At 41.8% G+C, this 26,077-nt stretch overlaps 1 protein-coding gene across 1 annotated transcript in view; it reads right to left on the minus strand.

The window, feature by feature from the left end:
- IMPG1 (interphotoreceptor matrix proteoglycan 1) overlaps window positions 1-26,077 on the minus strand; it is a 124,550-nt gene that overhangs the window by 12,467 nt on the left and 86,006 nt on the right. The window contains exons 12-13 of the mRNA XM_026507043.4: window positions 14,870-15,381; window positions 12,050-12,269 (exon numbers count right to left, since the gene is read on the minus strand). Of these exons, the coding sequence (XP_026362828.3) occupies window positions 12,050-12,269; window positions 14,870-15,381 (732 nt within the window). The remainder of the gene's footprint in view (window positions 1-12,049; window positions 12,270-14,869; window positions 15,382-26,077) is intronic.

Genomic DNA, 26,077 nt, shown 5'->3' on the forward strand with positions numbered 1-26,077 from the left:
TGTCCCTTAGCTCTTCCTCATGTGATAAAAACCATTTAAATAAATGTTCCTTGACTGCAGGGAACACTTTGAGGCATTTTACAGTTAACATTAAAAAGATTATGGTCTTGGTCACCAAGCAGTTTATAAATTCATAGGTCCCTGATGGTCCAAAACTGTCTTTCTCAAGCTTCTTGTCATGCTTGTCAGGCCTGAAAAAAGACTCTCTAGTGTCAGACCTCTGAGGGTCTCCCGAGCGCGTATCACCAACTCCAGTTCATTGCACGGCGCCCCTTTCCCACATAGAGCACACGGTCCTATCACTTGCCCCCCAACCTGGGGCTGTGTACTGATTGCCTTCTGCCCTCTTCTTTATCGTTCTTTATAATTTCCTTACGCCCTTCTCTTGCGCTCTGGGGCAACACGCACGTGTTGGACAGGAAGTGAAGCATCTCCTTTGATAGGGTCCCGTCCTAAGGCAAGACTTCAGCTCAGTTTGGCTGAAACCAGGCTTCCCCTGGGCTGGCCTGGGCTGAGGACCTGTTAGGTAGTTTTCAGGGCCGCCTCTCCCCGCCTCCAGCAGCCCGTTTCAGTGTGATGAAACCGAGTGTTCGCTAGATGGCGCGCAATAGCCAAAGAAGAAGGAATAGATTAAGGGATGAAATTTTAAGAGCCCCAACTGCTTTCTGCCTTCTTAAAAACCACCGTGCGGTGCGCACTGGTGGAGGGAAGAGAAGTCTGGAAGGAATTCGCGCAGTGGCGGAAGGAGCTCCAGGGGACGGCTGATAGAGCCATTAGTACTGCGTGATTACCTCGAAGGTCGGGCCTCGACGGCCGGGGGAGGGTGCTGGAAACTCCTGGATCATCTTTTCCCGTTCCCAAAAGGCGGCGTTAGGAGTTCCGAGGCAGGCGGGCCCTCCGCGCCCTAGCGCCCAGCGTCATCAAGCCTCACACCTGGACGCAGTGGCTAGATTTCCCACGGATGGCGGGGGAGTAAACCCCCAAGTGCGCGCACCTGCCGCTGCCTGGGGGGAGGGGATTGGGGGAGGAGGGGGAAGGGATGGGGTGGGGGCAGCCTTAGTGCCATCTCTCCCTCTCCTCCCAACTCATAGCCAAGGCTTTGAGGTCTCAGTTTCATTGGTGGGCAGGAGCTGAGGGGGTCATTTCTTCGCTGAGAGCATCAGAGAATGAATGACAAACGTACCCGTCCTAATTACTGGTAATCTGCAGGGCACTCTTAAGTGCTCAAGAACATGTTTTAAATTCTTTAAAATCAGGAAAAAAAAAAAAAACCCAATATAATCCACGTCGGGTATTCATCTCTATACCAACACAGTCATAAGATATAATTTTAAGTATTTCTATTTTTATTTATTTTAAAGATTTTTAAAATTTATTTTAGAGAGAGAGACAGATCATGAGCGGCAGGAGAGGCGGAGGGAGTCTCAAGCAGATTGCCTGAGCATGGGGCCCCGTCTTGGGGCTCCATCTCGCAACCCTGAGATCATGACCTGAGCGGAAACCAAGAGACCTGGGTGGAACTGACTAGTCACCCAGGCACCCCTAATTTTAAGTCTTTTAATTAATTAATGTTAATATTTTTATTAATATTCATGAAAGGCTTAGAGCCCACAAAATCTTAATGCATCCCTGGTAGTCTATTTCTTTCTCAAGATGTGAATGTTACCGTGATACAATGTTTGGTGCTCAGCACTAGGTAATTTGTATAAATCTGGCTCTCCCGAGGGCTCCTCTGAGCTATAATAGGGACCTCACCTTCCACACTGGCCCGTGTGGTTTATTTTCCCAAATCTGAGAACATTCCGGATTTGCTGCACCAGCAGAGGGAGTGAGTCTGCTCAGCGGGTCTGGACTGTCAGCGCTGCGGCCTCCAGGAAAGTGCCCTGCGTGGAGGACAATCCCAGCAATGGTCTGCGGCCTTGGGAAAGTAGGTCAGCACCTTTAGCCACCCTCGGCCTTTCTATAAAATGGGCTATTTAAACCAGATGATCACTCATGTCCCTGCAGCTCAAGTATCAATCTCCCATTCTAGGTGTCCTGCGGGAACCACCGAGCTGGAACATGAACAGGACACATACCTCCAGAACTGCTGATGGAATTCGGGGATCAAAAGAACTTTTAAAAAAAAAATCTATAATTTAATGTTTCATTGTTTTATTATTTTATTATTGGCCAAAACATGTTGTGTTTATGGCTTACAGCTGAAGGGCAGGGTTAAGGTGAGAATAACATTCAATGCTAGAGAGCACAGGGCACAGCACCGTACGAGTGGCTGGAGCTTAACACACATTTGTGGAATTGACTAGGTTACTAGCGGGAGTTCCTTCCGGGTTAAAGAGACATGTAATGTGAAAAACTTTGGGTTTCATTTTAATTATCCACTGTTCTCAAGAACAGGAACCACAAACTTAGGCTCTAGGAACCACAAACGTATATTAGGCTCTCAGAAACTCTTCTATGAATGGATGTGTGAATGCCCTTACACATCTTGCCCCGGCTGAGACTCAAGAATTATTTCTGCTTCGGTCATTATAGGGCGTTTTGGGTGCATCGGTGTTAGGACCGGCTGGTGGAGGGAGAGCTCTGAGAGCAGAGGCTGTGGGAGGAAGCCCAGGCTTCCACGCAGACTCTGCTTTCAGGGGTTCCATGAAGGAAACTCCATGCAGTGGCTCATGTGTGGGAGGAGGGCCCGGGTTGAAATTCTGGAGAGGGCTAAAGGTACCTGGAGGTGCAAGCAATACTGGGGTTCCCTCATGGAAGCATGTGTTAACAGAAAATCCCCATGATGGCATCCCAGGAAGCACGGAGCAGCAGCAGTGGAAACACAAGAGACGGGGCCAGAGACAGAGGACAGAGGGCGGGGGCAGAGGCTGCGAGAGTCTCCTGGAAGGAGACTTCCCGCAGGCGCCTCAGCTCTGAAGGGACACTCCTAGCAGAGCCAATAGTGCATATGAAGGGGACATTAAGAAGTTCAGGACTTTTGTTTCTGAAAGTGAACTTTTTCCTTTTCTTTTTTTTTTTTTTTGGCATTCTAAGAATATAACAAAATATTATAGGAGATTTCACTTGGTGAAATACGAAATCTAACAATTCATTTAGGATTAATTAAACTGAAGTGTGTTGTCACTTTTTCTAAATAGGTTAAACAACCTTTGTATACCCAGTAGGAGGGTTGATAAGACTCTTTATAGGATGCCTGGGTGGCCCAGTTGGTTAAGCGTCTGCCCTTGGCTTAGGTCATGATCCCAGGATCCTTTGATTGAGTCCCGCATCGGGCTCCCTCTTTAGAGTGGGGGCCTGCTTCTCCCTCTGCCCCTCCCCCTGCTTGTGCTCTCTCTCTCTCTCTCTCAAAAATAAATAAATAAAATTAAAAAAAAAAGACTATAAAGAGGCAGTAGACAGACTTGAAGAAAGCACACAGAATTGCCATCGAGTTCCAGCTGTAGCCCTTGGTGATTGTGTGACAAGTAAAAGGTAAGTTACTCACACTTCTCTGAGACACAGCTTTTCTGACTGTGTAATGGGGAGAAGCACCTACTTTGTGTAGTTATTTATTAAGATTAAAAATAGTGTCAATTAATAGTAGCTGTTACTGTTTTTATTGTCACTGTTGTGGTAGGTGACATCTACCACCTTTTCAGAGCTGGCAACTAAATGGGAGTCTTTCACATTATGCAACTTTCCTGAGAAAATGAGTTTGCTCTGGCTGGAAGCATCCTGGACGCCAGACTGTAATTAATTTCAATGTTCACCGTTTACCAGCCTTGAAATCTGCCCATTTTTGAGGAGAGAGTGAGTTAGAATAAGTATGTGTGGTTTTGCATTTGAAATCTTCAGCCTGCACAGCTAACTGGCATACAAGCCCTCCATGCTTCTAAGGAATTTTCAGAGCAGCCTAAATGAAAGACGACTCTAGTTGCCAGGATGCTGGCAGAATCCTGAGCAAGCTGTGATTTACTCGGTTTTTCAGTTGATAAATCACAGATAGTTCTAACATTGGTTTATACTTTCTATATCATAGATTCATTTATTTGGGTTGTTTTCAAAAGCTGAATGGCAACCACACACAGTGATAACACTGTGTCACTTCTCCTACGTGTCTGTGCCTCTGCAGATGTTATTTGGCCTAATTGATGACTGGCCCTCACTTAGAGACACACCCAGGAATTCAGATGCTGATCTGAATGCGGAATGATATTCTCTAGAAATCTCGTGAGAAGTTTCAACATTTCTGCTCTTCTCTTCTCTTTGGTCTAAAAGTAACAATGGAATAATATTTTCCCCTCCCAGCGTTAGTACCACAAACTACATTTTCACCCTGACCTTAGGCCAAAAGAAAACAAATGAAAAAGACTTGATTGGATTTTGTTTCAAATTTTGCAAATAGAATTAAATAAATGGTCTGTAGGGCATAGAAAAGAATTGCTAAATCCTCTGACAACAACTGCCTTAACCTTCCCCTTCAGCTTGACTAACTCTAGACCCCTGACTTCCCTTTCCTTAGAGTAGCTAGTTTACAAAACTTGTCATTGTAAATTCATTCTCTGCTCCTTTGAGATGTCAATCTTCTTGAAAGCTTCTTGCCAGTATTACAACTCAAGACCGCCTTCCACAAGGACCTAGGAACCATTCCTTTGAAATGTAACCATCAAAGAAGATAGCACCCCCTGTTTCCCAGTCTCTGTGGGAGGATAGGAGCCTTGCTCTAAGTTTTAAGATAGGAGGGGAACAGGCCACGTCTCATTTTCTACTTCATTCCAACCTCACTAAGATCTCACCTCTACTCTTGCCAGTCTGCTAGATTGCTTTTGGGAAGGGTTCTAGTGACCTCTGGACTGTGAGCTTTTTTTTTTTTTTTTTTTTAACGATTTTATTTATTTATTTGAGAGAGAGAGAATGAACGAGAGAGAGAGAGAGAGAGAGAGAGCGAGCACACAAGCTGGGGGAGAGAGAGAGGGAGAGAGAGAGAAGCAGACTCCCCGCTGAGCAGGGAGCCCAGTGTGGGGCTCGATCCCAGGATCCCAGGACCCCAGGATCAGGACCTGAGCCGAAGGCGGTTGCTTGACTGTCTGAATCACCCAGGCGCCCCTGAACTGTCAGCTTAAATGACCTCTACCCATTGTTCACTCGCAGGTGCTGAAATAGCTGAATGCCTGTTCTCTCCTGCTCTTCTCTCTTCCTGGCTTCTGCAGCACCATCTTTGGCTCCTCTCAATGACAATCTTTCTATTCCCCATAAAGTGTTGGGGTTCCTCAGAGATTCAGTCCCAGTTCTCCTTTTCTCCTGCCCTACACCTTGCCCTGGGCTATTTTTTCAGCTATTCTCTGGTTTCAACTGAGGTTTCCCAAATGTATATTTTCTGCACTGGTCTCTGGCCTCTAGACACCTGCTTCATAGGACAGGAATCAGTTCACCGAGCATCCATTTCTGTAAAACTGGTTTTCCCAAAAACATTTTAGGAGTATTTTTATATCCTTAAGATAGCTTATTCATTTTTGAATTAAAAAAACCTTTATGAATTAATCTATGTAGCTTTTGTAATTACCTGTATTTTTTACTAAGTGTTTTCAAAATTGGCAGTATTTAATGAATGATGAATTATATATATATGCATATATTTTTATTTTTTTTGAGAGAGAGGGCATGCATGTGCATGTGAGGCCAGGTGGAGGGGCAGAGGGAGAGTGAAAGAGAGAATCTTGATCAGGGTCCATGCCCAGTGGGGAGCCCGATGTGGGGCTTGATCCCAGGACCCTGAGATCATAATCTGAGCTGAAATCGAGTCCAGAGCTCAACTGACTGAGCCAACCAGGTGCCCCCAAACTGTATGTTTTTATTTTGTAATTTTTTGGTAAAGAATACTTTAAGGACTGTTTGGTACTTAGTTTGAAGACTTTTTGAGTTTTAGAAATTTTATTACAGTGTAAACTGTAAAAGACCATAGTCATAAAAAAATAAAAAAGAAAGAAAGAAAAGAAATTGAACAAGGGCTTTTAGACAACCTGGCTTCAAATGCACTGGCTCAGTGTGCCTTTCCCTTCCAGGCTGAGCGACCTTCTTTCCCTCCTTTGTGTCCAAAGCTGCTATCACAGTGAAATAACTGAAGTACGCTGAAACTTCCAGAAGTGTCTCCAACTTCCTCCTGCCTTTCTTGGAGGAGCCCGGCCCCACCCTTCTCTGCCGGGGCCCTTCTTTGCAAGGTAGCACGCGCCTGACAGCGCCATCCTTCAAGAAAGCCTGCCATGACATCCCCTGGCCTCTAGAATTAATTGCTCTCTCTTTTGTGCATCATAATATTTCTGTTCATATCCTGATTATTGTATTTAGTGGACTTGATTATAGTTCTTCGCATATATATCTATTTCTCTTGGCTGATCGATATTTAGCTGCTTGAGGGCAGGGATCCACTGGGTTCTAGTGCCTGTAATAGTGCCTGACGGGTAGCAGATAATCCCTACTTACTTAATATAGGAATGAACAGGGACCCAATCATGATTGCATGATCATTTATCTGTCTAACTTTTCTGTAACAGCAAAGATAAGGGACAGAGGGACTAAGACTCTGGTGGTTTAAGAAAAACCAACCAACAATTGGAAATAAAGAGAAACGTGGACCACACTAACCTTCAAATTCATGCTAGAGCACTAACAAGCCCCCGTCTAGCAAATAGGGATCATCTGTGGGCCAACCCAGCCGGCTGCCTGCATTTTTTCCCGTCTGTAAGCTAAGAAGAGTTTTTAGTTTTTTTTTTTTTTTTTTTAAAGATTTTATTTATTTGACAGAGATAGAGACAGCCAGTGAGAGAGGGAACACAAGCAGGGGCAGTGGGAGAGGAAAAAGCAGGCTCATAGCAGAGGAGCCTGACGTGGGGCTTGATCCCATAACGCCGGGATCACGCCCTGAGCCGAAGGCAGGCGCTTAACCGCTGTGCCACCCAGGCGCCCCAAGAGTTTTTAGTTTTTAAATGGTTGTATAAGTACCTTCATAATATCCTCGATTTTGCCTTTTGGCTCACAGAGCCAAATATTTACTATCTGGCCCTTGACGGCACACTTTGCTGACCCCTAAAATGCAACAACTTTGAGTTACCATTTGCTCTTGGTGAGGGTGTTTTACAACTCGAGAGAGTTAGAAGTTATTGTATAGAAACTGGATAAGACAAAGTGATGCTAATTTCTGTGTCCTATTTAGCATGACATCCGTATTTCGTCATTCTGATTTGTTTTCTGGCTGTACAGAATTCCCTTTTCCAGGGCCTTTAGACCAGATTTGTCATCCTAGTGATTCCCTTATTAATGAGTGAAATAAAACTTTGATATACGCTCACGACTTATTTATATGAAAATTATGGTTTTCACATTTTAAGGGTTATTCTTTGCTAAGGGTTGGGCGAGGAGGGGATGGCTAGGGCTGGTGGCTGCCAGGCCTGGGCAGCACTGGACATGAGGCAGGAGAGCCTCCAGGGTCGTGCAGCCTGCTTCTGATCTCCTGTTTCTCCCAGAAAGGTGGTGAGGGAAGGGCAAGGGGTGAGACACACAGTAAGTGTTGCTGTATTTGGCCATCCTGGTTGGGAAAAGTTTAAAATTATAGGATGCCCTCTCTGCTTTCCAAACATAGATTCTTGGGATTCTCTCCTAGAGACAAAGCTATGTATTTATTCCTGGCACACGGTACTTCCCACAGCCGTCCCTTTTCTCTCTTAAGTTTTCCCCTTTTAATTCTCTTCCAGGGAGAGTTTTCTCAACAGATTGGGCCAGTACCAATGAGTTCAAGCAAGCACTGGCAAGATCAACGTGAATCAGGGAGGTTTCTTGTATTTGCTAGATGACCTTCTGGAATTACCTGGGATTTTGATTCTAAGTGCCGCTCAGACCTCTTTCATTACGTGCTGGGGGACGGGCACTGCCATCATCAGCCCACGCCGTAGACACCAGAAAAGACTACGCCAGCAATAGAGCCGTGTAGGGGCTGTGTGAATTGGAATTCGAGTCCCTGTTCTTCAGGAACCTGAAGTAATTATCTTCATTTGGGGTCCGGGGACCTGAGAGGCAACATGATCAGCTGGCTGCACTGGTTCGTTGTACTAGGAGGACATTTTAATCAGCTTGTCTGTCAATCACCATGACAGCCTACACTCCAATATACCACCCAAAGGAGAAAATCTGGATCAGTTAGTCACACTGAACACCTAGGAGCAAAATAGCTCTCATATTCTAAAGAAAAAGAAAAAGGAAGAAAACTATTGAAAATCATCTGCATTTGTCCCCTCAGTTTGTTTTAAAATCTAGACATCCATTTTTTCTATGATCACAATACTAATATAGTGCGTAGTCCCCCAAACTAAAACTACACAGGAGAACTCATGCTAGAAACACTTTACTGTAACCATAGAGTTTTGTTTGTTTGTTTGTTTGTTTTTTTTGGAAGAGAGTTTTACAATTCAGGTTTAAGAAGTTTTAGGAGATAAGCAGATTAATGGATGTTAAGAAGTTCATTGCCTCTGTTGGGGTGCAATGGTTGTGAGTGTTTTAGGGTTGGGGCTGTCCCTGCCTGGATTGAAACAGGATGTGAACAGGGAGGAGCAGCTGTGGATAGTGTGAGGACGAGGTGGGGGTGTGCGGGTCTGTCGTCAGAGGGGGTGCCGGACGGCTGCAGCCTCCGCCCTTCAACGGCAGCTGGCACGGCGGCCCCGGCACGTGTGGCTGGCATCCTGCCTCTCCAGCTCTGATGCTGACCAAGTGTCTCCTGGACCAGCTCCTCTCAGGCTCCCCTGAAATTCTCAACTCGGCCTCTGCTTTCGAGCTTCAGCGTTCCCCTCTTCATTGTCCAATTTTAGCAAGAAGAATTTCTTCTCAGTAAGTTCCACCTGCTGCCCTCCACCCTGCTCTTTGGCTATAAATTCCCACTTGCCCATGCTGTACTTGGAGCTAAGTCCACTCTCTCCACGTCAAGACCCCCTGCGGGGGTCGCTATCTCCATCGAGATGGCCCTCCTTGAATAAAGTCTTCCCTGCCATCTTGCCAAGTGTCATTGAATTTTTTTTTTTTTTTTAATGGTACTGGCCATCTTGGTGGCTGCTGAGCTCTCGCCACCAACTGCCACAGGCTGTCTCACTGTGGGAGACCAGCCCAGAGGGACGAGGATTCTCTACATTAATCTCTAGGCTCAAATTCTCTCTTGCCTTTAGACACTAGGTCTCAATAAAATGGGATTTAAAGGAAAATTCAGTGCTGTCTTCATAATGCCTCAGTGATTTGCAAACTCACAAAAATTTGGAGCTAAATGTCACATATCAGAAAGTGCTCCTTACACAGTCTTTTTGAATGAAAAAGGCAGAGTTCTGATCATTCTAAAGTATCCCTCTTTGGCCATCCCGCAAGATCTTTTGGGCAGGGACTGACTTTCGTGTATTAATGTGCGAGACGACGGTGGATGAACGCTTATTGTTTTGGATTAAGCACGTAGAAGATGGTCAAGGTCTGATAATCAACCACTTGCTGGTTACTTGGGGGAGTTTTCCCTTTGCCTTTGGGGAAATAACTAAACCAGGATCTCTAGTGGGCGGTGAGGAGCTCACCTCTACTCCCTGACTGTTCAAACCCTCTTCCTTTCCCCCCCTTTCGGGGGCAGCTCGGCACAGTGGCCTTTCCCAGTAAATAGGAGCCCTTTTAGGTATTGAACTTACCCATTTGACAAATATAGGGGAATTTGTAAAGTTACATTGTTATGTATTTTTAACTTTTATAAAATTCTTATTTGGCTTTCTAATTCTGCTGTCCTCAAATCCTTTGGTTCAGGCTTTACTTATGTCCTAGCAGGTTCACTACAGGCATTTCTTGGCAGACCTCTTCCACCCATCCATCCATCCATCCTTCCATCCATCCATCCTTCCATCCATCCATTATTCTGTGAGTTTTTAATGTATCAGAAATTCAAATTTTCTCATTTTCTAAGTATTTAGTAAGAAATAGCATACAGTAGTGTCCCAGGTGTCCCATGTACTCTGGCCTCCCTTGTTCTACCATTAGAAGAATAAATTGCCCATGTACCCCACAGTACCAAGGCATTTCTGGGATAGCTCTGTATAAATTTGGCTCCAGCAGGGACTGAAACCAAAGTTAACAGCATCTCATTTCAGATGCTTTTGGCTTCTTAGAGGAAAAGCTACATAGCCAAACTGGTACCAGGAAAGAAGCATAATTTCAGTTCCAGCCTCCGTACAAATACCTTGTCAGGGTGCTGCTTACTGTTCTCACTGGTACCCTGTGCAAATCACAAATTACTAATCAAGTTAATAACGACAATGTTACAATATTAGCTACCAATATTCCTTAGTCGACTACGATGTGTCCAGTGGTATGCTGGGTGTTGCAAACATTAATCCTCACAACTGTTGACTATCTCTGTTTTCCAGTTGTGGAAATTGAGTGCTGCTGTTAGCGCACTGGACTCATATTCAGGACTATGGCCCTCCAAAGTCATTGCTATGCTGCGTTTCCATCCAACATCCCCAGGGTCCCCTCCGCATCCCTGGCAAGGCACCACTAGCTTCCTGCTGTCTTTCTAAGGCACTACTTAAGTGGCACCTGCATCCAGAAGCCCGTCCCCACGGTAGCACACCTGAGTCTCCACTTGGCTCCTGACGCTGACCTGCTCATGTTGTTGGATGGGTCTCTAAGTCAGCTCTCCAAAGGAGGAAGGAAGGGATGAGATTGGACCCTCACCTCTGTTATGCTTTCCAAGTTCTGTACACATCCCTGTTCATTGCTTTCAATTGACTGAAGAAATTGGTCTCCCGATTCTAACTGGCAGGCACCCCTGGTTCCTTCTCAGTTCTGAGGTGGTTTTCAGGGGGAAGAGGCAGTACATTACTAGCATTTAGGAGGTCTTTGATTTCTTAGGGGGTCCTCAGGGCTTTCTTCGCTGCCCCTGTTCAGAGGTAAGCACTCCCAGACTTAGTGCCTGAGGGTGATCCGTCTTTTTAATGATCCTGTTTACTGAAATGGGAGGCAATTTTCTTAAAGTTGCTCAAAGTTCTACTCTGGCAAAGATAAGTGTCTCCCCACTGAGCCTCTTTGTTTGCATTATGCCCGAGGCTTTTCCCTCTGCCTCCGTTGTTAGTCCACAGGAAGCCAGAGCGGAGGTTAAAGATTCCCTTCACTAATTCACAGCCAATTAGGAGGCTTTGTTTCCAACCTGACCAGGAGGTCGGCTGGCAGTAGATTCGCAGCCTTGCCCCTCCGCACTCCCGGGAATTTAAAAATCTTCCTTTATTGGTTAGAAAACAGAATTTTGAAAGTAATGGTGAAAACAGTTCCTAATTTGGGCGTAGCTGGTTACAGTGGTACACACAGTACATTTTATTATCAGAATGAATATTTGCTCTCATGTAGCTTTGGGCTAACCCCCGTTATCTTTAAAAGTTTTCTTCACATCTAACACTTCGCTGTTTTAACCTGCACACGGAAGCTGATTTAAGGTGTACAAATGGAAAGGGACATTATTTTCTTTCTTTGGTGATGGTACAGTGGCTTTTTCCCCCAGGTTTGGATATTGGTCTAATGATTAGTTTTCTTCCCTCAGGACACTGTTTCAGCTTCATCCTGAATTGTGTTATTAGGAGGCAGTTCTGGTAGTTCACTACGGCTGGAAGGTTTCTTAGGTAGAAACGCTCCAGGTTGTTGCAGTTTGCTAAGAAAGTGCTTCTGACTTCTCGCAGAATGCAAATTAGCTTGGCTGTTTAAATGACAACAACAACAACAACAGAAACAAGGTCTTAAAAAGCAAAAGTTGTGTTCTGAGGGGGAAATTAAAGCTCCCAGATTGTGAAGCATGAGGTGTGCTTGTTCTCCGCTTTTTGATGTAGGAAAACTTTAACCTGCGTGGTTTAGGACCCTACCTTTCTACTAAGGTGATCCATTAGCTTCCAAAACGTTTTTTAACAAGTGGGATTTTAATTTGATTTTTGTGGCCTCAAAGTTGAACTGTTTGCTAAACAGAGACACAAAACCAAAAAACTCCCACAATTTTCTGGGTTGGATTTTTTACCTGGTTCAATGTCGAGAGAGTAGCTGTCTATCTCGAGGTCAAGTCTTTGGGCTGCAGCAGAACGAAAATCCTCCAAGACCCCCTGCACAGCCTTGGTGAGGTTATAGGGCACCGACTTAGCAAACCTCATTTTGCTGTTCACGATCACACTCCCATTTCTGAAGTTAAGTATTTCAAGTTGCTTAAATCCTGTAAGATTGGAGCGTAGGTATGGAACCAGCTGCAAAATAAAAGATGGTTTACTCTTAACTGTGTTCTAAGTGCTCAGCGGCTGCTAATTCCATTATACTCACTTCTCATCATCTGAGGCATAAATTTCAGTTCCTTTTTGATTATTTTTATTTTTGTGTTTGGATTTAGTGTGAGACCAGAACACGACTATTTTATGATCTATTTGCAGTGATTATGGCCCATATTTCCACCTTTCTTTTTGTGTATTGAGATGGATGGGCAGTGATTTTCTTCATGATGAATTGGGAGAACAGGGGATTTTTAAAAATCTAGGCCAATGTTATCGGCAAAGCAGGAATGCCAGGTTCAGTTATTAAAAAAAAAAAAAAAAATCCAAGCAAATAAAAACATGCTCCAAACTGAGCCCAGGAGCAGACTGACCGAGGCCTGTATAAATGGGACATCTATTTGGAAGCAACCAATTGAAATGACCAATTGAAGTAACAGCTTACACATCAGCTTGTCTGTCTATGCAGGACATGCTGCACAGTGCAAACAGCAGGGAACTGGCTGTCAGGGGACTTGGGTGTCAGTCCTGGAACTGTTTCCAGCTAGCTGTGTGACCTTCATCAAACCATTTATCCGTTGTATTGTACCTCAGTTCCCTTACCTGAATTGTGAGGAAGAAGAAAAAGTGGTTCCCCAAGGACCTTTTCCAAATCGTGATTTAATAATCTCAGAAGCACACCCAAGGGCTTCAGATTCCCACACCTGCCTATGTGAGCCACAGCCATCCCCGAGATCACTTTTCAGAAATGTCTGAAACTCAGCAGTGTCTGCTTTGTTCTTGGCCCTGAAGTTAACCCCCTCTTCAATTGACACCTACGCACACGGAGAGGACACAGATGCAAGCTAAAATCTGCCAGGCTTAGCCCAGATCTACTTTGTCTTGTCCCTGTCCCCACCCCACCAGAATTTTGACTCTCACCTTGCCTATATCCCCCTCCCCCAGGTTATTGTAAAAATAAGACGAAATTGTATACAAAGTGTGGAACTTCTCAGTCTACTCGGTCCTCTCCTACTTGCATTGACTGGGCTCAGTTTTTATGTCTTAGCATGGCGCTGGCCTCTGGTGGGAATTCGCTGTCTTTACCCAGTATGCAGATGACTGCTGCTCCCTTCTCTCAAATCCATTTTCTTCTTCACAGGAAAGAGGCTGCCTCGCTAGAAATCACATTTCCCAGCCCCCTTTGCAGCAAGGTGTGGCCATGTGCTAGTTCCCATCAACAGAATATGAGTGGAAGCTGTGTGGGCAACTTTGGTATCTTTCACTTTCTTAGGAAACTGCTCACCCTGGGCTTCCTCTCTCGCCCCTTCTCACAAGTGGAAACAGGGATTTATTGGTGACTCAGCTTTTTGTGAATGAGGAAACACCATTGGGGTTGTCAGAGTTACAAGACAGGGGAAGTGTGGGTCGCTGGATGACACTGTACAGCAGAACTGCCCTACCCACCAAGTTGAAGAGAAGCAAACTTGTATCTTACTTATGTTATTATATTCTTTTTTCTTTTTTTTTGAAGTATAGTTGACACACAATGTTATATTAGTTTCAGGTGTACAACGTCGTGAGTTAACAAGTCTATCTGCTTTGCTACGCTCACCACAAGTGTAGTTACCATCTGTCCCCATACTTAAGTTACTATATTTTTGAGCTCTTCATTATGGAAGCTCAGCACGTACTCTAACACACCTGAGCTAGGTGCACTGGGACTCTGTTCCCTGAGATTATCCCGATATCTGCTCACCTCCCCTCACTGGGGTGGGGGGAGGTTGCATAAAGTCTTCCTTTAAAGTTCACTTGGAGACCTTGGTTTTTATGTGGTTTTAATTTGCATAATGATTTAAATGAAAATGATTTATTTGAAGCTTACAAATATTTTTCTGTTATTTTCAGAAGTTCTACGATTTTTGCATTGTGTGCTTTAATTGGCTGTGACTGTATCCAGGCATCACATAGTTGAGCATTTCTTATTATCTATGTGTTTCTTATTGTACATATAGAAACAAAATAGACATGTGAGTTTGGGGGTATTGTATAATCAAAGATATGTGCCATCATGACCGTCATCTCACTTTCTTTGTTAGGGATCAGGGATGATACGCCATTTAACTATTTTTTAGTTTCACGAGAACTTAAGGGGAACTAAGAATGGAATCCTTACACTTGAACTCTCGACCTCATCTGTTCTGGACCTTTCTAGTTTTGAATCCATCTCATGGCTGGAAAACAGCCTGTGGCCTTATAACTTAGGGAAAGTTTGCTCATATTGCTTTTAAACTCCACGTTCAGTGCTTGAGTGGCTATGTATTATTCCGGAGAAAACTACATTAGGAAGAACTATGATGAAAAAATCTTAGGGAAAGATCTCACGGGGCTGGGCAGTGTCTGCCTGGAGTGTCCACCGCAGAACTTACTTGCTTGTTGGACCTGAATCCATCCCCACACTTTAGCTAAATGCCTTAAGCAACAGCTATGTCAGAGGCTTGTCTCATCCAACATTCATTGCTCAACACAACCTGTGACTATATTCTAAAGCGACAAGGAAAAAAAGAAGGACATGCAGGGAATTGGAAGCAGAGCTTACTCACCAGCTGTGTGAACCATTGCTCCAGACCTTGGTACTCCAGAGAACTCTTGTTGAATAGGTTGTTGGAGAAGGGCATGTTAGCAACTCGCAGACTGAAGAACACTACCAGTTCTTGGCCCGTGGTGGCCATGGTCATAGAACTAGTGGTGATGTACTGTAAAGCTGGGTTAGGAGTGGTATTCTCCAAGAAATGACCTGGGGTAGTAACATCCCCCCTGAGTCTTGGTACCTCAGAGGAGGCAGGAGCATTAGTTAGACCCATTATGTCCAAGTCTCTCATGATATCTTGGCTGCCTGAAGATGCAGTTGAATGTGAAATTTCCAGAGCTGATTGGCTGATGGCAGAATAGTCATCCGTGGGGATGGTTAGTCCCGGGATTAGTACTGTCTGGTCAATGGGCATTATGTCTGTGGCACTTTGATCAGTCAGAGAGAAGATGCTTGATGCAGTAAAGAAGGGAAGAGTGTCTGATAGCGAAGCAGAGGCCTTGGCAGGTGGAGACTGAGAACTGCCTGTGGAAAGATCTTCTGAGTCCAATTAATTTTGTCCAGGTATTTTCCCCAAAGAATAGAAAGCAAAAAAGGAAATCCAAAGTTAGACTTAACTTCAACAATGCATTTGCATTGACTGCTTTAATGTCATATTTTTAAAGAAGAAGAAATTGGTATAGAAAGGATAGGCAGTCCTGTGTCCAAACCTAGGGAAAGAGAGGGTGGGTCCCTGTACTCATTTCATTCATGCCCAAGTAGTTCTAGATAGATGAGACTAAAAGACCACCAGTAACCTAAAATTTCTGCTTAGCCAGAAACAACACAGCTAGGGACCAGCTGGTAACAAACTGACTAGGTCACCAGGTGGGGCCAAAACACAGCCGGCATCAGAATAGATTTGGATCCCACATTGCCCTCAGGTACTCCCAGCCAATTAGCTATGCGGTTTGGGTCCAGAAATTTTATTCACCTTCCAATCGTGCAAGCCTGCATTTTATGCATTTGGATTTTTTTGAATCCGAGTTATCACATTTTGGTAGTTTTACCACTTAAAATTTAAATTATGCTTTCCCAAAATTGGATAATCTGGCTGAATAACTTGCCAATTTGCAAAATGATTTTGGGAAAGTAAAGGTGTGGGTGACACATATAATTTGAACTTTATATTGGCCATACAACTTGTTCAATATTTGATAGTATTTAGAGTTTTTTCACTTTTACATGAGTATACCTTCGTAATTTTTACCACCATTTTGCATTTCTTCCTTGGATAGGAACACATTGAACTCCTAAAGTCTATTCTCTTTTTGGTACAAAGTTAAAATCAGTAAGTATTTATGAACTAAGAAAGTGGTTATATGAGACTTTCAGATAAAGAGATCAGTGGGTTATTAAAATATTCCAATAAACCTAAATCCAGAGCCACTGACAATATTTAAGGCATTAGGTAGATCAAAACAAGGAGCTTTCTGTGATTACTTCAGGGGCATTTTGGCAAATATGTGGGAAAGCTGTGTTGAAATCCAAATGCTAAGCATGATGAATGGACTGTCTGGATGCAGATATAATCTTTGGACTCTCTGTCAGCTAATTTACTAGAGTGCAATCACCCAAACTGAAACTCCAAGTGATAAATAGCTCTGAAAGGTGGAATCATATTACTTTTATTAGTTTCTTAAAATAAAACCTGCCTGTTGGTGAACTGTACCCAGATTTCAGAGAAGTACCCTCTTTTCTCTCACTTGAAGAGAATGCCTGGGCATGTTTGCCCATACTTATTTAACTGTCAGAAATGATGTTTTCTAACATCCACGATCTCTCTGGATATACACCCGTAGTTTTATTCAAGTGTTCACTGCCATGGACTGAATGTTTTCTATCTCCCCCCAATGCAGACTTTGAAGCCCTAATCTCCAACGTGACAGTATTTGGAGGTGGGTCTTTGGGAGGTAGTTAGGCCATGAGGGTGGATCCAACATGAATGGGATTAGTGTTCTTACAAGAGGAGACACAGAGAGATCATCTCTCCCTCTGCTATGTGAGGATACAGCAAGAAGGCATCCTTCTGCAGAACAGAAAGACATGCCTCACCAGGGACCAAATCAGCTGGCAGCTTGATCTTGGGCTTCCCAGTCTCCAGAACTGTGAAAAATAAATTCCTGTTGTTTAAGCCCTCCCAGTCAATGGTATTTTGCTGCAGCAGCCTGAGCTGACTAAGACATCCATAGAAGTATCTGGGATGAATAAATGAAAAGGCTGCAAGTACTACCGTGATTTGATTTGACTTCTTTGTGTCACGGGGAGGTGCATATGAACTTGTGTTCCTATGACGTGATCTTTCTGCTCCTCTAGACGATAAGTGTCTGGGAAGAAGCACAACGACAGATATCTTCATTCTGCTTCTGAGCCAGCATCTTATTACTCACACTTTTGTTACTAGATAGATTTTAGCCAGATTAAAATAGTCTGCTGCCTTAATGTCATCAACCAATAAAAGTGAATTTCTAACTCCATCCCTTTGTGGCATTTTAACATTAATCTTTTACATTCAAAATAAACGTAACCAAGTTCTTACTGATAGAACAGTTGGCTATTTAAATGTAGGGTCCCTAGGGATGCCTGGGTGGCTCAGTCAGTTAAGCGTCTGCTCAGGTCATGCTCCTGGGGTGTGGGATCTAGTCTTGCATCAGGCTCCTTGCTCAGTGGGGAGTCTGCTTCTCCCTCTGCCTGCTTCTCCCTCTCCTGCCACTCCCCCTGCTTGTTCTCTTGTTCTCCCTCTGGCAAATAAATAAATAAATAAATAAATAAATAAATAAATAAAATCTTAAAAAAAATAAATGTAGGGTTGCTAGATAAAGTGCAGGATTTTCATTGGAAAATAAACTAAACAATTGTTAGTTGTTTATCTGAAATTCAAATTTAGCTGGGCATCTTGTGTTTTTCTTTGCTGAATCTAGCAGTCCTTTTTAAGTGTGGTTTTAAAAGACTCTATTCTCTCTTGGCTTGAGATTGAAACTAGTAAGTCTATGGCTAATTCTTTTGAAATAAAAATATTGTCAAACCTCATCACTACTTATAAATATATTTTAGACAATTATGTTTTCATTTGATTCTTATGTAAAAATTAGACATGTCAATGACACAGGCCATTTCAACATTGAGTATTTTACACTGCAACAGAGAAGTCAAGCACTAAAGGCCAAGGCCATTTATTTTATCATGAGGTATGCAAAATAAGCAGACTCAAAATAACCTGACTTTTAGCTGTTATGTTACAGTGTGTGTGGGGTTCCTGTGACGGTGTGGGGTGTGTTTACATGTTGTGTGCATGGTGGGGGTGATGGTTAGAATTCCTGCTGCTGGGTATAGAGGAAATGGATAGTTTGGTCACTTCTGTGCAGGAGACCTGTCCAAAAGCAAAGGTCATAGAAAAAATAGTACATACCAAAGTATATGAATTCAGGTTTAGCTGAAACCCATAGTGAGAGATGCTGGTAATGGGTGAAGGTGGGCACGGTGGGGGAAGCCAGAAGCCATACTAGTAGCCAAAGGAAGGTAAAGCAGAAGATAAGCAAGGTGTGAGGGACAAGTAGAGATGAAAGAATATTTTAAATGCTTCTAGAAAAAGATACACAGACATAGCATAAACATCAAGTGGTTATCTATTTTATGTTTAAAAATCTAAAAATAAATTCCACAATCTCTTTTAGATCTTCAAGTGGCATGACCAACAATTTCTTCATTCTATATCAAACAAATCCATTCTTATTTATCATAAAGAAAATTATTACTTTCCTTTTTGCCCTGGTATAGGGATAGGAAGTAAGTGTTTATTATACATTCATTCAACAAATAAATATCGATAGCCTACTATGAGCCAGGCACTGTTTCAGGTGCTGGAATATATTAGTGAACAAAACAGATGAAAGTTCTGGCCCCAAGGAGCTTACTGTCTAGTGGAGGAAGACAGAAAGTAAGCAAATACACAATGGGAAATATATAGTATACCAAGTTGTGATAGGTGCTATGGAGATAAAGTGGGAAATAGGGTGAGAATATTGGGTTGGCAATTTATATAGAGTGGTCATTGAGAATATAATATTTGAGCAAGACCTGAAGGAGGTAAAAGAGTTTAGCCATGAAGCAAATGCAAATGAGAAAGCCAAAGGAAGAAGGGTGTCTTTCATGTTTCAGTAACAGATGGCTGGGAGGGCAGCATGGCTAGAATGGAGTTCTATACTATCAATCAAATGTCAGGGTGACAAAAGATAATTGCAAACACTCAAAGTCTCCAAAAATTCTCCCTAAGCACCTTTTTTTTAGGATGTTTTCACCTAAAATTATGGTAAACCAAGAAACAGGAAGAAATTGGATACTGAAAAAAACTTATGGAAATCCCCTGACAGGTGGTGAAATGGTCTTTCAGGGAGATAGGTACTGCAGGTGTCTCAAGAGACAAGTATATAGAACACTTGTATCATCAAACCCTCTGCCATTGTGGTAAATTATTTAACTTGACAAAACTGCTGGAGGATGTTCTCTACAAGACAAGAGAGTAAATCCAGAGAGGGAAAGCCTGAGATCTAGGAATCAGGGAATCCAACTTAGTAGAAAGGCCAAGGAAATTCTAAGGGTGATAGCAGAGGAGAGTCGCAGCTGACAGCTGTCCAAAAGGCTTAGAGAGTAGCAATCTAGAGAGAAAGAGAAGAAGGTCTTTGAAAATTAGAAGTGATAAATTACCTGATGTGGAAAAGTATGTTGGAAAATTCAATGGAAAATTTGGGAATAGTTGACATTAAATACAAAGAAAACTAAGCAAATGAAAAAAAAAATCAAAGAAAACATTAACTCTAGGAAAACAGAAAGGAAACACAGAGCAAATAGATCAGCTATGAATATATAATATAAATGCTGAATATTGATTTAATAATAGTTATCACCATTTTGGGAAGATGGGATGGAAGCAGAAGAATGGTGTTGTAGGAAACATAAACCTTTATTTACAATAATAGAAAGACAATAAATGATATATAAAACTGATGACTCAAAAAATACTTATTTAAAATTACAGGAAGAGTAAATGCCAGAAGATATAGCTAACTGAGTTAAGAGACTAGTTTTGGTAAGTGGGATTGCACAGTGAGGAGGTGTGAGATAGCAAAATGCTGTATTTGTCAGAATACTTTAATGTCACTTGACTTAAAGAAACTTAAGTGCTTTGGGGCGCCTGGGTGTCACGGTTCTTAAGCATCTGCCTTCGGCTCAGGGCATGATCCCAGCGTTCTGGAATCGAGCCCCACATCAGGCTCCTCCGCTGGGAGCCTGCTTCTTCCTCTCCCACTCCCCCTGCCTGTGTTCCCTCTCTTGCTGGCTGTCTCTCTCTGTCAAATAAATAAATAAAATCTTAAAAAAAAAAAAAAAGAAACTTAAGTGCTTTATTTTGGAATAATCGTATATTCAAATGCAGTTCTACGATTACCCAACATTTGCAGCAGCATGGATGGGACTGGAGGAGATTATGCTAAGTGAAATAAGTCAAGCAGAGAAAGACAATTATCATATGGTTTCACTCATTTATGGAAGATAAGGAATAGCAGGCAGATCCGTAGGAGAAGGAAGGGAAGAATGAAGGGGGGGTAAACAGATGGGGGAATGAACCACGAGAGACTATGGACTCTGGGAAACAAACTGAGGGTTTCAGAGGGGAGGGGGGTGGGGGATTGGGATAGGCCGGTGATGGGTTATTAAGGAGGGCACGTATTGCATGGTGCACTGGGTGTTACACGCAAACAGTGAATCATTGAACACTACATCACAAACTAATGATGTATTGTATGGAGACTAACATAACATAATAAAAAATTTTAAAAAATCCAAACAAATGCAGTTCTAAGAAATAACAGAAAGTGACATCAGTAAAAATGGCATAGTAAGAAACTCCAAAAGTCAGTTGTCCTTTACATTCAAAAGTTATAGCTAGTAAGTAGTCGTGATATAATAACAAATATATATTTGGTCTCTGCCTTCAGTTCCTAACACAGAGCTCCTAAATTCCTTGTAATTTCCTGGGTGATAGGAGCATCTTTTGTTCTAGTGAGGTGACTTCTGGTGGGTTCCTGGATAGCATCAGGATGAAGGCTGGCCACTGGAATGATCTAGACAGGATTAGGAGCTTGGAAATTTATCCCCAACCCCCAACCTCTGAGAAGAAGAGATGGGCTGGAGATTGAGTTAATAATTGATCATGTCTCCATGATGAAGCCTCCATAAAAATTCCTAAACTATGGGTTTTGTAGAACTTCTGCACTGGTGAACACATCCATGTGCCAGGAGAATAGTGCATTCCGGTTCCACAGGGACAAATGCTTCTGCACTTGGGACCTTTCCAGAACTGACCTTATGTATCTATCTCTCTTCATCTGGCTGTTCATTTATATTTGTTATCATGTCCTTTATAATAAACGGGTAAACAAGTAAGTATTTCCCTGAGTTCTGTGAGCCATTATAGCAAATTTTGAAACTTAGAAGGGGCTTGTGTGAACCTGAATTTACTTTTTATTTTTCTAAATTTTATTTCTTTCAACAGAGATTGTATATATTTAAGGTATAGAACATGATTTGACATACATATATAGAAAGAAATGATTATAACAGTCAAGTTAATTAACATACCTCCTCACATAGTCACCATCCTTTTCTTTGTGAAAAGAACACTTAAGATCTCCTGCAGTATTCAATACAGTATTATTAACCGCAGTCATCACGCTGTACATTAGATCTCTAGACTTACCCTATATAACTGCAACTTTATATCTTTTGATAAATGTCTTCCCATTTCCCCCACCTCCCTGCCCCTGGTAACCACCAATATGCTCTCTGGTTCTAGGTACTTGAATTTTTAAGATTGCACATGTAAGTGAGATCATGCGGTTTTTCTTTCTGTGTCTGGCTTATTTCACTTAGCGCAATGTCCTGCAGGTTCATCCATGTTGTTATAAATGGCAGAATTTCCTTCTTTAAAGCTGAATACTATTCCATCGCAGATCTATATCTATATCTATATCTATATCTATATCTATATCTATATCTATATCTATATCTATCTATCATCTATCTATCATCTATCTATCTATCTATATCTATATATGTTTACATATTTATCACAATTTCTTTAACCATTCATCCATTGACAGACACTTAACAGCTGGTTGATCAGAAATACAAGTGGTAAGTGATAGTCTGGGACTTGCAACTGGCACCTAAAGTCGGGGGCAGTCTTGTGGAGCTGAGTGCTTAACCTGTGGGGTCTGCACCAACAGGTGCAGTGGTTAGTTAGCTAGTGTCATACTGAACTGTTAATGGGTAGTTAGTGTCATACTGGGTAGTTAGTGTCATACTGAACTGTTCGATATCTAGATGATGTCTGGGGAGTTGGAGAATTGGTTGACGTTGAAAACCCCTCCACACCTTTGACGTTAGAAGTATTGTGAATAGAGAAGTAGTTTTCCTTTCAGTAGCTAAGCCCTCAGGAACTTTGGCACCCATGAGCCCTTCTTGAAACAATTATCTCATGATACATTCTAGGTAAAGTAAACTCCAAGGTAAAATAAAGAACTCAGGAATGTAGAAGCTGTGGTAGAAGGTTTGAGAGTAAGACTTAAATCCACTTAAATATGGAAATCTGCCCAAGAAGCCATAAGAGTTGTGACTGCAGAATCAATTCTAAACTTATGAAATGTGACAATTGTAAAATATTCAACTCGCTACCAAAACTGGGATGTGGCGGAGTGCAGATGGCTGGATTATGAGTGTTTTGATAAATTTATCTTTCGTAGCAGTACATCAAAAATGCTGCCTAGTGTTGATACATACAGTGTAAATGATAATAGCTCCAAATTAATGTTTTAGGTAATCTTTCTTTAGGGATCTGTTAAGAATGAATATGTCATGAGGTAAGGAAATATTTATCTGAAATTCAGCAATTTCTTGCATGTCATTTCAGGTTCTTTTTCTTCTATTGAAGTCAAGTAAAATTAAATGCAGTCTCTATTTTATTAGGATGACATTGCAGAAAAATTCAATTTTTGTAAAAGTACTTCTATCTATCCTTTTATCTTTTTAATTATATTGAGAGATATCTGAAATGATAGGTATCATTTAATTATTTCTGGAGTGGCAAAATTTTAGCATCGTTATTTCACTTTCTTTTCTTTTTTTTTGTAATTTTCTAAGTCCCTTAACATTTTATTTTATTTTATTTTATTTTATTTTATTTTTTTATTTTTTTGAGAGAGAGAGAGTGCACGTGTGTGAGTGGGGGGTGGGAGAGGTGGGAGAGGATAGAGGTGGAGGGAGAGAGAGAATCTTTTTTAAAAAACTTTTTTTATTTTTTATTTTTATTAAAAATTTTTTTTAATTTAAATTCAATTTAGTTAACATATAGTGTATTATTAGTTTCAGGGGTAGAATTTAGTGATTCATCAGTTGCATATAACACCCAGTGCTCATTATATCAAGTGCTCTCCTTAATGCCCATCACCCAGTTATCCCATCCCCCCACCCACCAGAGATAGAAAGAGAGATTCTTAGGCAGGCTTCATGCCCAGCATGGAGCTCAACTCCAGGATGGATCTCACTACCCTGAGATCATAACCCCAGCCAAAATCAAGAGTCTGACGCTTAACCAACTGAGCCACCCAGGCAGGTGCCCCTGGTAATTACTATTTTTAAAAAACCTATTGTTTAGTCATTCAATATAAATATACACTTATTGTTTTTCTCATAGATAGAGATATTTTGTAAACCTCATATAAAAACACAGTTTCATGATTATGTGGAGTAAATGTGAAATTCCAAATACATCTGCATTTTTTTTTAAAGATTTTATTTATTTATTTGACAGAGATAGAGACAGCCAGCGAGAGAGGGAACACAAGCAGGGGGAGTGGGAGAGGAAGAAGCAGGCTCACAGTGGAGGAGCCTGATGTGGGGCTCGATCCCACAATGCCGGGATCATGCCCTGAGCCGAAGGCAGATGCTTAACCGCTGTGCCACCCAGGCGCCCCCAAATACATCTGCATTTTAAGTAAAAGTCTTAAACAGAGCCACAGAAGAAGCAAAATATTTTATTATCAATTCTTTATTGTTATTAATAATGTTAAATAACATCTGGATTAAAACTGAAGCTGGTAAGAATCTTAATTTGTAAGCTCTGGGGAACTTCATCATTAGATGTTTCTGCGAGGTTATGCCTCAAAGTCTAGTCTTAGAATCTTGGGAGGCAGGACTGAGGATAGCATGGGAGGAAACTGATATTTATTTGGCACCTGTTATGTTCTAGGTACTATACAGAGATATTTAAAAAAAATTCTCCATTTACTTTAAGCCGTTTTATATTTTCCCAACTGATTATACACTTTGCATTTGCTACTTGAGGTGAATTATTGGAGTCTTGAAGTATCTGTCTAATTATGGCTTCTCAAATGATTTAACTGGGTAATTAAGAGAGGTACCCCAAGGCTACAAAGATGAGTGTCCCCTCAACCACTGGTCATTATTAGAAAGAAATATGCATGTCTGTGCATTTGGGCATGATGCATTCCTTTTCCCAAATTATCAACAAAAGTACATTTTTTTGCAGTTTAGTTTATTACACTTTTCCCTCACTTAAAAAAATGCTTACTCTGAGAAATCTTATTAGACTTAAACTCTGCCTTATATAATATGAAAACTACAGACCTCAGAGCTGCAACATACCTGATTTCTTTCTCTCTTCACTGTGGGTAACATATCTCTAATAACTTTCAATTTAAAATCAGCCTATACAAGGAAATTGTGAGGATGCATTCAGATAAAAAGCCCATCTGTGTCTTTCCCTCATTTGTTGGTGGACTTAATAAAATTTTTGGTTGTCTGTTCTGAAGAAATAAACATTTTGGGACAAATGAAGTAATTGTTACATGAATATGACAAGCAGTGATGCTGTAGCCTTTAATAGCATGTTCATAATTCAATTCTGAATGGCTTCTGCATTATTTATTCCAAGATTATTGACAAGGTTGTTTTTCCAGCTCTGGCTTGCAAAGTGAAATAATCAATATTTTTCTCTCTATTAATAACTTCATATGTATCTAAGGAAAATATTAAAGATTAAGATAAAATAAAATGTGAATTTGGGAATGTGGAAAGCACACAAAATATTACACGGTACACAGCCTCTCATATGGTCATTGATGACCTTCACTTTCTGTTATTCATATCCCTGTATGGTCCCTCCTAAATGCATGGAAGTGACCTCCACGGAATGCTATGGAGGTAATGATTAAGAGGTTCTAGTACCCAATTTCAGTGAAAAGGGAGTTTCCCCAAACCACCAACCAATTCTCTGGCACCAGCTGGGTATAACACAATTCAACTCAATTCTGACACCATCTACCTGGAGATAGCACCAGATTCCACATGTTAAGGACTCAGCCCCACAAGACTGTCCTCCATTTCAGATGACATTTCCAAGCCCAGATTGTTACCTGTGTTTCTGACACACTTGCTACATATTGGAGGTTCCCACAAAGCCCTCCCTGGCTGTAATTTCCTACAGTGGCTCACAGAACTCAGGAAACCCACTTATTCACTATATTACCAATTTATTACAAAGGATATTAAAGGATACAAATCAAGAGCCACATGAAGAGATACATAGGGCCAGGTCCCAAACAAAGGAGCTTCTGTCCTTGTGGAATTTGGAGCCTAGCACCTGGAAGCTCTCCAAACCCTCTCCTTTGGGGTTTTTATGGAGGCTTCATTACATAGGCATGATTGATTATATCATTGGACCCTGGTGATTGATTCAATGCCCAGTCCCTCTCTCCTCCCCAGAAACCAGGGGGTGGACTGAAATTTTCACTCCTCTATTCATGATTAGTTCCCCCGGCAACCAGCCCTCATTCTTAAGTGATTTCCAAAAATCGACTCATTAACATAAACCTAGTTGTGGTGAAAAGGGCTTGGAATGAACAACAAGATGCCCATTTCGCCTTTATGTCTCTGAAGTGATTTCAAGAACTGAGGACAAGAGGCCAAATATTATAAGAGATGCTCCCATTGCCCTTATTGCTCAGGATATTCCAAGGGTTTGGGGGCTGGGAGCCAGGGACTGTGGATGAAGACTAAATTTATATGAGAAATGTTTTGGTTATCCAAATAACCAAATATATATTTC

Source organism: Ursus arctos, unplaced genomic scaffold, assembly GCF_023065955.2.
Source record: "Ursus arctos isolate Adak ecotype North America unplaced genomic scaffold, UrsArc2.0 scaffold_29, whole genome shotgun sequence".
NCBI classification, from domain to species: Eukaryota; Metazoa; Chordata; class Mammalia; order Carnivora; family Ursidae; genus Ursus; species Ursus arctos.